Here is an 11891-nt window from a genome sequence, read left to right on the forward strand (position 1 = left end):
CGTATTATGGATGAAATACTTACTGGCTGTGAAGGCACCTATTGGTATTTAGACGATGTTATCATTGAAGGTGCGACTGTAGAAGAGCATGATAGTCGTTTGAATGAGGTAGCCTAATTTACTTTTATATTGTTGTTTGAAATAAATGTTATTTAGCATAAATTAAATAATCCTATTTGGTATTATTTAGGTTCTCAATCGTTTTAAGCAACGTAATGTGGAATTGAACTGGGATAAATGCATGTTCAAAGTCAAAGAGCTAGACTTTCTTGGACATACCATCACGGCTGATGGTATTCAACCGTCTAAAGTTAAGACAGATGCTGTTCTTTCATTTCGCGAGCCAAAGAATGAAGCTTGTAACGAGCCTTCGGGTCGTTACAATTATTGTAAATATTCTAATTGTTATTATTGTTCTTAGTTTCTTGTTAAATGTTTTCGTTTATATTTACGGTTACAATAAATTAAATAGACTAAAGTTGAACAAATTTCGAGAATTAAAAAAAAGATAAACCAGCCTAATGAGAAAAACGGAGATTCACCGCGGTATAGTTCATTGTGTTCATTTTCTGCATTCCCCTCAATAAAATGGTTAATGAGATCTAAGCCAGGTGGTGAGATACCGTGGAATCAAATTGCGTAAGCCACCCAAGATTGCTTGATCCCGCAAAATTTGCATATGAGCTTCGGCGTGCATCGACCTGTTGGGATTCCTTTGAAGATTTGTTGACCTTTTCCGAAGTCCCTCTCACATGGACAGAAAGGTGGCTAATTTAGGCTGTTCGTGTGAAGAGACGCGAACATGCGCGAAAATGATTGATAGAAGCATGAGAGCAGCCGTCGGTATCGCGAAATTACCTTCGTGATTTCCGGTGACGAAATTAATTCGGCGGTTAATCTGAGGATTATTGAAGTGATCAGATTCACTTCGAACTGATCCGTGGAAGAGGCAGGAGTGGCCCAAGTGTTCTCGCGCCGTGGTAGTTTCTTGAAGGTAAAAGTCTACATTAAATGTTTTCATTTAGTGAATCTTCCATAAAACCTTTCCCAAAGAAATTAAATTTTAAAACCTTTCCCTCAGATAGCGTAGCTTATTAGTCGTGTGCAAAAGTTAAACGGTGTGTTATCGTGTGTGCTGGTGGTTGATAACGATAGGTAAATTGTGCAATTTATTGGTGGAAATATTGTGCTGACACGTGCAAGGTGCAACGGTCGTCTCGTGTATTTAGATCCCTGACCACACCGTTACGACGCCCGACAACCCACACCGAACCATCGAGGCCATTCTTGACCCCACCATCAGCTTGCGAGGTTTTTCACGCCGGAAGAGGGACGCGATCGCCAATCAACGCGCCCTAGGCAGGGCATCATCGAAGAAGAAGAAGAGAGAAGGCAACCGTTTTTCCGTTCCGTTGGTGACGACCGACGGACATCGACGCACGTGCCGCGTCGCGCCTTAGATGAGACCGTAAGTCTTTCGATCCGGAGCAAAGCCATCCATAGGCGACAACCGCAGTCGCAGCATCATCCGCTAGCCCAGCTAGCCCAACCATCAACCACTAGGCAAGCCGCCGACCCGCCGGCGAACCGCGTGTAAGTTTACCGCCATCATCCGCTAGTTCAACCATCACATGGACGCGCCGTCGCACTAGTCGTCGCGTCCATTCTCAAAGTGAGTACTCCTTTATAAAATACATGCGCATGTGAATTTCCGCCGCAACATAGCCAATACCTGTTGCTAGGCGAAGACACGGCTCGGCCGTGAGAATATGTTGAGGACTGTTTAAGACCGTACGCACATTAGTTGAGGCGTTTGCGTAGCACGGCACATATTTTTGCTGAGTGAACCACACCAGGAGAGCACACACGGTAGGAGGCTAGGGACCAAATAGCAATCAATGGGAAAGGTGTAGAACGGTAGAACTGTATAGATAGGCAATCAGAGAAACAGTATGTACGCTAGTATTAGTAAGCTGAAAGCTTAATAAAATGGGATAAAAGCTCCACTGTAACTTTTCTATGACGTGAAACTTTTCAAATATACACCGCAGGCCATAAAATTGAAACCATCTTATTTTTCTTAAGGTCCCGATGGAGTGAAGCTGATTGAAGGTAATTAATGTAGCACGTTTTTCCGTATTAGTTTTTTTTTTTATATTATGTTTCTACCGGGAGGTTGGCTCTGAAACCAACCGGGCAACTCTAAAATCCGACGCGATTGGTTTTGAGGGAAAATTTAGTCGCTTTACTAGTGATGATAAACCCCTCTACACAGTTTCATCACTGGCCGGCGGTTGTAATTAGGTAACTGGCAATTATTTTATTAAGCCGTTACTAGTAGCGTTCTTCACAGGCGCAATTTAAGTTAGCCACCTGTCTTCCATACTTAATTGGGATAAAAGGAACCTTCGTCCTCAGAGGGTCTCAACGGTCGGGCACATTTCAGCACGGTCGATGGTCTCCTACGGGAGTGGCGCATAAACCATCGTACTTGAGTACCCAAAAAGGGGAAGACGGTCCGGCGTACGGTTATAAGCTGAAGTACGAAGTTTTCTGGGTCTCGCCAATTATATGAATAAATTTATTCAAAATTTTGCATCAATTGATGAACCGCTCCGAAAATTAACACAAAAAGGCGTACCTTTTGAATGGACACCACGACATACGGAATCATTTGAAGAAATTAAGAAAGCTATGAGTGAAGCAGGACAATTGGGATATTATGATGTGAGCCATCGAACAGCTGTTACAGCAGACGCCAGTCCGGTGGGTCTAGGTGCTATACTTACTCTAGTCTGGGCTGTTGAAAGGTTTCAAGTATATTTATTGGGAAGGTCTTTCGATTTAATTACAGATTGCAAAGCACTGCAATTCCTGTTTACTCCTAGATCAAAACCATGTGCTAGAATAGAAAGATGGGTGCTGCGGTTACAAGCTTTTGAATATAATATTGTTCATATTTCTGGTGAAAACAACGTAGCTGATGCACTGTCTAGACTAGCGGTTCTAGATCCCAAGCCTTTTGATAGCAGCGAAGAAATGATAATCCGAGAAATAGTAGAAGCTGCAGCAAATTCAATTGCATTGAGTTGGGAAGAAATAAAAGCGGCATCTACTGCGGATGAAGAGATTCAAAATGTACTGAGAATGATAAGAATAAATGGATTTGAAGAACTGCCTTTAGCATACAAAGTCATTGAAAAGGAATTATGTCAAGTCGGAGAAGTTTTGCTCCGTACAGATCGATTGATAATCCCTCAGAAGCTTCGAAAAGAGTACTGGAAATAGCTCATGATGGTCATCCTGGTAGCAGAATGATGAAGACCCATTTGCGTACGAATGTTTGGTGGCCAAAACTAGATCAAGATGTTGAAAATTCGTGAAGGATTGCAGAGGTTGCTGTTTGGTGTCTGCCCTGACGCACCTGAACCAATGGTAAGGAAAGAAATGCCGTCAGGTCCATGGGAAGATGTCGCGATAGATTTTCTTGGGCCGTTACCAGATGGTCAGTATTTATTTGTGGTAGTTGACTATTATAGTCGATATATTGAAGTGAAGGAAATGTCGACTATAACTGCCACAGATGTAATTGAAGAACTTTGCGTTATCTTCGGTCGTTACGGAATTCCTATTTCAATTAGAGCAGACAATGGACCGCAACTGCGGGAAACGTGTAATGAGTTGAAAAGTTTTTGCATCGAGAATGGTATCGAATTGGTCAATACGATACCGTATTGGCCTCAACAAAACGGAGAAGTAGAACGACAAAACAGAACGATATTGAAGAGGCTTCGGATCGCACAGGAATAAGAGCTGGAGGAAGGAGTTGAGTCATTATTTACTAGTGTATCATTCCACAAATCATCCCACAACTGGAAAATCACCGTCGGAATTGATGTTTGGAAGACGTATTCGAAGTAAATTACCACAAGTACCCATGTATCAGTTAAAAGATGAGGAAGTTAGAGATATGGATCGTTTGCAAAAAGAAAAAGGAAAAGCGTATAGTGACAGAAAACGAAAAGCTAATCACAGCAAGATTGATGTTGGAGATAAAGTATTGATGAAAAGGATGAAGAAACAAAATAAATTGGATACTGATTACATTAACGAAGAGTTTCTGGTGACAAGAAAAAATGGAGCGGATTGCACGCTGCAATCAATTAAAACTGGGAAGGAATATCGACGAAATGTGGCCCATCTTAAGGGAATAGGAAATGAGGATGAGAATGAAAAAGGATTGGTGTTACAAGATGTTAAAGAAGTAGATTCTAGCAAAAGAATACGTAAAGAGCCACAGCATTTCAAGGATTATATACCGTATTAACTATTGTTAGTTTGCTTTAAAATATAATATGTTGAACGTTCGATTCTTTTTAATAAAAATAAGGGGAGATTGTAGGTCTGAACATGTAATAGTAAGCTATGATTCTAGAATGCATCTAAGCAACACTTAATAAATAGAAAAGTCATTCTTGCCCCAACCGTACTTATGGACAGATGTTTTATTTGTATGCAGACCCAGAATTGACCAAGATTCAAACCTTACAGTGTGAGCTATTTGCCAGTCGGTCGTCAAGCTCAGACCCGACCGCATTGCGTAGGCAAGAGCACGCAACTCAGGTTCAGTTCAATCAAAGTTTATTGCCTATATTCCGGGGATTAAATCACCCGACTTGGACATTAATTTACTATGTTCTGAAAACTCATATGTGAATATGTACATTATGTGGAAGATATTGATTTGAAAAATGTATTGGAGGTAACCACTTTCCCTTCGATGGGACTCGAACCCACGACCCTAAGTACGCTAGACTGGTGCTGTTACCAACTAAGCTACGAAGGACCTCCGTCGGCCTACTGAATGAGCTCGTTGCTAGGGGTAAGTTTCAAACAAAACCACAAGCTCACCATGGCAACGAGAAAAATAGAAAAAAAAATCGGCGCCGCCCAGAGAGCCGCAGTGCAGGAAGTGCAGCAAATTTGGCCACATCGCGAAGTTCTATCCGGAGAATCCAGGAAGTAAAAAAGCTGACGCCTTTTGCACGGTGCTGTCGACAATACAGGGCCAGATTGCGGACCAGTGGTACCTGGACTCGGGTGCAACTAAGCACACGACGAGGGATCTGCAGCTGCTAGATGACGTGAGCAACGCTAGCGGGGTAGTTTTTGCTGCCAACAAGGAGACGATGAAGATTGAAGCGTGTGGTATAGCCACTATTTCCCACTATTAGAGTAGAGTGGGGCAAGAGTGCGCGTGGGGTAAGAGTACGTTTTCGATTTTTTGAAGTAATAAAAAAAGATAAACTAGCAGCACTGCATCAGTTTGACAGGTATTCTGGCCAACTATTATCATGTGTAATGAATTATTGGCAGTGGCTGATTTTCTACTCGCCGCAGCCACATCCAGGCGCTATAGTATATGCACAAAATAGCCAGCAAGAGTTAACCGCCAGAAATTTGTATGGCGAAAGACATCTAACGCTGGTTTTCTCAAAATTAGGAACTTTACATGAAAAACTATTTGGTACTGGTTATGAGGGATGGTGTCCGCTACTACGCCTACCAAATATTTTTTCGATTAAAGTGCTTAGTTTTGAGAAATCGAACCTTAGATGCCTTTCGCCATACTGATTTCAGAAAGTTAACTCCTAGTGTGCCGCTGTAAGCACGCTCAAAGCAGTCGATTCATTGTAAACGATTTGAATAAACAACAAGGGAGATATGGAGTTAAATAACTTTTTGGTCATTTTGCTAAAAATAATTGGGTTTCCGCAACTAGTATTTCATTACCATATATACGTTCAATCAGGTGAACATTATACCATTTCGATAACCTATTGTATAGAGTACTTTATGGTACAGAACACCAATCCGGTTGGTTTTCCAAGAAATCAAAACTATTACTTGAATAATTTTTGGGACTGTGGGGTAAAAGTACACAGGAACCGGTGGGGCAAGAGTACGCATATGAATCTTCAAGTTATGATGTCAAACCCGTATCTCCGGCTGAAATAAGACTTCTTCCAAAGCGTAAAGATCCACAACTAAGAAAAAAGGGACTGAATTCGAAATTATCACAAGTTTTTAGGATAAGTTGAAGTAATTCGGTGTTAGAAAGGACTTAGCGAACAAAGCACTGAAGCGAAATAATGAAACTGTATTAGGACTTGTTGTACACCTAAACATAGTACGAAAACACAATTTCAACAAAATTATAATTTCATTTAATCAAAAGAAACATTCATAAATTACGCAACGTTTTGCTGGGAGGGGTTGTGAGATGTGTGACGATCCATATAATTTTAGAGGATTCATACAAATAGTGTAAGATAGGGGGGGAGGGGTGATGAAATAGCCAAATTTTACGTTACGTGATTGGTGGACTTTCTTTAAGGAAAATGCCTTTGTATACGCCACGCAAAACTAGAAATACTACAATAAGAGATCGGCGAAGACGCCATCTTGTTTCCAATCGAACCATCAAAAGCGGTTCCAATTCGACTTGTTTACTTTTTGCATCCATAAGAAGCAAGCAAAAAGTCCAAGTGATGCCAGTATTATTTTCACGATTTCATGCATTTTCATACGTTGTTATTTCGACAGTTTTTCACTCCGCCGGTCTCTGGTTATAGGGTGGCTACGCAAAACCTGATATATATTTTTACCTCTGTAGTTTTTTGTATATATAAAAAACAATGGTTTTTCGTATGAAAGTGCACATTTTTAGGACCCCCTCCCCTTTTAAAAGTTACGTAATCTTTAAACATTCCCTAATATATGCTCATTAAACATCAATTAAATGTTATTAACTCTTATCTGTGTTAATATATACTTAAAGCACATGATTGGATAAATGCGTACTCTTACCCCACCCAATGCGCACTTTTACCCCACCGGTAAATTTCAATATTTTTTCCACTGGGTAACATAAAGGAAGAGTATATGAATCATCGACACTGATTTGATATGCAGAAGCTTGCTTCATAAGGGCCACATGATCGATTGAAAACTAAGTGCGTACTCTTGCCTCACTCTACTCTACAGATTGTGAAGAAAGGCTTCAAGGTTATATTCAATCGACGGCCTGCGAAATCTTCAACTCCGAAGGTAAACTGGTGGCAACCGGAATTATCGAAAACGAGTTGTTCAAGCTAGCACAGGAAAGAAAACCCGGCCAAGCAATGTTGAGCTCCGCATGTGCATCTATCGATACCTGGCACAAGCGGATGGGACACCTCTACAGTAGCGTGAAGAAACTGGCCGGTAGAATAGCGTGCGGAATCCAAATTTCAAACGATAAGCACAGCAACTGCGTGGTGTGTCAGATGGGGAAGCATACCCGAATTCCATTCAGCAAAAGCGGTCCAAGAGCTGAAGAATTGCTGGAAGGCATAGCGGTACCAATGAAAGTATCGTCACCATCTGGAATCCGTTATTACGTGACGTTCATTGACGATCGTTCGTGTACCTCCTGAAGACCAAATCTGAAGAAGAGGTCCTTGGCCGATTCAAGGAATTCCAGGCGCAGGCGGAGCGATAATGGTAAGGGGTATATCAATATCGGATTTCAAAATTTCTTGAAGCAGATGGGAATACGGCACCAAACAAAACGTACAAAACTTTTCTCAGGTCCGGCCATATGATTCAAGCGACTTCGAGGGCTTCAGCGATGTGGATACCCAAGTAACCAAAAGTTCCTTTAAGAGTATGTTTTTCGCTTAAGCAGATCGATTCATGTCAACAACACTTGGACGCTGGCTGATCTCCTCCAGGACGCAAAGCTGTAGGATGCAAGTGTGTGTACAAGATCAAGCATGGCGTCGCTAAAGAGATTGTACGATTCAAGGCTCGCTTAGTTAGCCAGCAATACGGATCGGACTACGACGAAGGGTTTTCTCCAATGGTGCAGCAAACTACCTTCCGGACGCTAATGACGGTTGCAGTGAAAAAAAAACATGATGAAGCAGTATGATAAGACCGCATTCCTGGATGGCGATCTTAAGGAGGAGATATATATGCAGCAACCATGTGGATTCGTGCAAAGAGGAAGCGAAGGCAAAGTCTGCCGACTTAGTCGAAGATTGTACGGGTTGAAGCAGGCGGCAAGAGCGTAGAACCAGAAGCTACATAAGGAACTGGTTCGACAGCAACTCGAATGCTATGTATCCGATCCTTGCCTGTACCGGAAGAAGTTGAAGGGGCGATGGTGCTACATACTGGTGTACGTCGACGATCTCGTAGTGGTGAGTGATGATTAGTCGATGATTGAAGCGCTCGTGGGGAAGTTGAAGCGAACTTTCGAGATCAGCGAACTGGGTGATATTCGTCATTACCTAGGGAAAGTACATTCGAGAGCTAATCGAATCAAGCGGATTGACGGAGGCCAAAGCATCCAAAACAACGTTGGACCCTGGATACATCAAAAGAGAGATCGACGGGACGCCGCTGGAGACCGACACCGAATACCAGAAGCTTATCGGGAAAGTGTTGTACATATCTGTGAACACCCGAGCCGACATTGCGACTGTGGTATCCATTTTGAGCAGGAAGACGAATCGGCCCACCCAAGAGACTGGACCTAGCTGAAACGTGTGGTATGGCACCTCAAGAGTACAGCCGACTATCGACCACTACTAAGCAGGAAAGGTGAGACCGGTACCATCATCGGTTATTCTGGCGCCGACTGGGCGGAAAATCGAGACGACCGAAAATCCCATAGCGGTTTTGCGTTCAAGGTCAACGGAGGAACGGTAAGCTGGACTTGCCGTAAGCAAACATGTGTAGCGCTATCAACAGCCGAAGCCGAATTCATCGCACTTTGGTTAAAGCTAGTACTGAAAGAACTGAATGACGAGCAGCGGGTAGTCCACGAGAACAACCGAAGGTGCCTGAAGATCATGGAGAGAGTGAAGCTAACAAAAAAAATGAAACATATCGCAACGGAATTTCATTTTACGAAAGATCTGGTTGAGAAGCAAGAAATGAAGTGCGTGTTCTGTCCATCCGAAGACATGGTGGCGGATCTACTAACGAAGCCATTGGGGCGCACAAGACTAGAGAAGTTAGTCAAGTTGATTGGACTGACTGTTGCCGTTTAGAAGGAGTGTTTTAGAAAAACGGATATGGTTATAGTAGCCGTAAGAATTATTATATTTGTTCGTTCATTCTAACCAGACATATTATTATCCAATGAGAGTTTACCCCTCACAAGAGATTTTTGTTCAAAAATACAATTTCCCAGCATCACATTAAAGCACATCTCACCTGAATATACTGTCTCTGGAGAAGGTTTCCGATGTTCCGTTCGTCGTTGTAGACCCATTCCGCTGCATTTTCGTCCTGCGAATCATCGGCAGCGGGATCAGCCTGATAGAAGATGGTGAGCAGATTTTTCGACTCCAAGCAGAATCGACACAGCTGGTAGAAGTTTTGGTGCACAAACTCAAATCGCTTCTGCAGCGCGTCGAAGTTATCCAAATTCATCACTTTATTAGCTGTTTAGTTCACTAATTTATGAAATATTAATCGAAAATAGAATAAAATTAAAATATGTTTACATCTTCTGTGTGATTGGACTTGACGCTCGAGGGGTGATTAACTAGTGGTGCTCAATTCGCATCTCAGGGTTCTCACGCGAATGGAATCTAAAAACTCATTCTCTCTCAACCCTCTCCTCAACTTGTGCATTTTGTTTACCTCCAGCGATGTTCGCACTGGATGCGTTGTTTACTAATAATAATTTTCGGCTTGTAATTTTTCTCCAAATATTTCAAAAATTAGGTATCTGCGCCGAATAATTTGTTGAATGCAATGGAAACCGCTGATGCTGATCATGGAGACGACCAGGAAAAGCTAAAAAAACAACCGGAAGTGGACCAGATCCGTTACTACACGGAAAATTTCGAACGCCTCTGCCGGTTGTGCTTAACCAACGAGCATCTGGTCAACGTTTACTCAAATGTTCAGGGCCGGAATGTTTTTTACGTTAGGAATTTCGTGAAGGATGCCTTTCGATTGCTGGAACAAACGGTATGTCTTAATTTTTTGATTATATCACATATAAGATGAAATTCTATTCTTTATTTTTTTTTCATAGATCAACAAAAAAGACCGACTGCCAAATTTTATTTGCGAAAAATGTGAGCGAAATTTGAATATAATTTACAACTTTAAGAAAAAATGTGACCAATCGAGGCGAATCTTGGAAAAGATTCGCGACAAAACCATCGTACCGGAGGATCTCGTTAAAGTTGAGGATAATCAGCCGTCGCCGTCTGAGGAGACTGCTAAGGGAAAACCCGTCGCGATAAATCGTACCAAGTCGAAGCACAAAAATAAGTCGAGCCCGGAAGAATTACTCAAAAAGGTTCGTATGACTTGGGTTTCTCTCGAAATAGAGGACACATGTGACGACGGACTTTTTTTTACAGCTACCGCAAGGGCTCAACATTGAAAAGGTGAGGGAAACCACCATTCCGGCGAGTATAGTTTGCGTAGAGCTAGACGAAGCTCCTTTCAAAATAGAGCCTGTTGATATTAAGCAGGAAGTGACTAGTTTTACGGAAACCGAACTAACTGTAAAGAATAATCTGACTGAACCTATCGCACAAGAACCGTCTCATGCAGAACAGGAAGATGTCGAAAGTAATGAAGACGACGCCGCGGATGACTATTCTGTCGATGAAGAGTCAGACAGCGATTGGAAACCAGAAGACTCAACCGAAATTGATTGTACTATGGTAGGCGAACTCACGGAACCGATGGAATCCTCCCCCTCCAAGCGTGGGCGAAAAAAGAAAACGGAAGGCACGAAAGGTCTCTCGAAAAAGCGGTTGCGAGAACGGGAGAAAACCATCTGCTCGATTTGCGGAGCCTTGGTTAACAACATCAAAAGCCACATGGTGATCCACGAGGACATTCGGCCACATCAGTGCGAACAGTGTCCGAAGAGTTTTACCTCACGAAACAAGCTGCAGTCGCACATCAACAGTGTGCATTTGAGGAAGCGCGACTTCAAGTGCGAGGTCTGCGGGAAGGCCTTCCTGGAGAAGAACAATCTTAAAGGGCACCAGCGCATCCATAAGGGAGACCGGAAGTACAAGTGCGACCTCTGCCCGAAGTCGTTCCTGTTTGCGGGCACGCTGCGTTGCCATCAGTTGACCCACACTCAGGACAAGAAACACGAATGTCAGGTTTGTTAGATGCCGGGTTATAATTATTTGTTGATTGAATGATTTTGTTTCCTCAAATATGCAACCTAGGCAGCTGGTAGTTTTTCACCTTTTCATTAAAATCCTGAATTGGGAGAAAATGTTTATTTTATACCCTTCCCCTATCTAGATCTGCGGTAAAATGTTCCTGATGCGAACCACACTGAATAAACATCTCTACGTGCACAGCAACGAACGCCCGTACAAGTGCGATATGTGTGATAAAGCGTTTCGAACGTCCACGCACAAAATTGTCCATATGCGGACACATACCGGCGAGCGGCCACTTCAGTGTCGCATCTGCAATATTGGCTTCGCACATCACAAAGCACGTAGCGTGCATATGAAGACGAAACACGCCGAGGAGTTGGCTGCCATGGATATGCTGGACGAGAAGGGGCACCTCAAGTTCTGAACAACCAGGTAAGATGATGTTTGACAAGAACATGAATATAGGAATTGAGCGTCGAGCGTGTTCGGTGAGGTGTTATTTATCCGAACAGGCCATAAGTTATCGCATATCAGCCGAGATGCTCAAAGTTGACCCCATGACATTCGCTTCATTACTGCATCGTTCATTTTATATGATCTGGGACACCGCAACTTTCCTAGTCGACTGGATGAAGGTGACCAAAAAGGACGACTAGACTCCAAATAAATCTCGTGTATTTATTTGGA

The 11891-nt window shown here is 42.6% G+C and overlaps 1 protein-coding gene across 1 annotated transcript; it reads left to right on the top strand.

The window, feature by feature from the left end:
- The first annotated feature begins 9688 nt into the window (after window positions 1–9688).
- On the top strand, window positions 9689–11688 carry LOC134223227 (myoneurin-like). The gene is made up of 4 exons (XM_062702375.1): window positions 9689–10032; window positions 10100–10369; window positions 10434–11195; window positions 11344–11688. Exons 1-4 carry the CDS (start codon window positions 9814–9816, stop codon window positions 11626–11628), a joined length of 1536 nt encoding a protein of 511 aa, XP_062558359.1. The 5' UTR covers window positions 9689–9813; the 3' UTR covers window positions 11629–11688.
- Window positions 11689–11891: the final 203 nt, after the last annotated feature.

The sequence above is a fragment of the Armigeres subalbatus genome, chromosome 3 (assembly GCF_024139115.2).
Source record: "Armigeres subalbatus isolate Guangzhou_Male chromosome 3, GZ_Asu_2, whole genome shotgun sequence".
NCBI lineage: Eukaryota > Metazoa > Arthropoda > Insecta > Diptera > Culicidae > Armigeres > Armigeres subalbatus.

What these genes read in the sequence shown, in the direction of transcription:
- LOC134223227 (XM_062702375.1), top strand. Translation starts at nt 9,814, where the DNA reads ATGGAAACCGCTGATGCTGATCATGGAGACGACCAGGAAAAGCTAAAA. An exon ending in CGGAAGAATTACTCAAAAAG is followed by an intron (nt 10,370 to 10,433) that starts GTTCGTATGACT and finishes TTTTTTTTACAG; the next exon opens with CTACCGCAAGGGCTCAACAT. An exon ending in ACAAGAAACACGAATGTCAG is followed by an intron (nt 11,196 to 11,343) that starts GTTTGTTAGATG and finishes TCCCCTATCTAG; the next exon opens with ATCTGCGGTAAAATGTTCCT.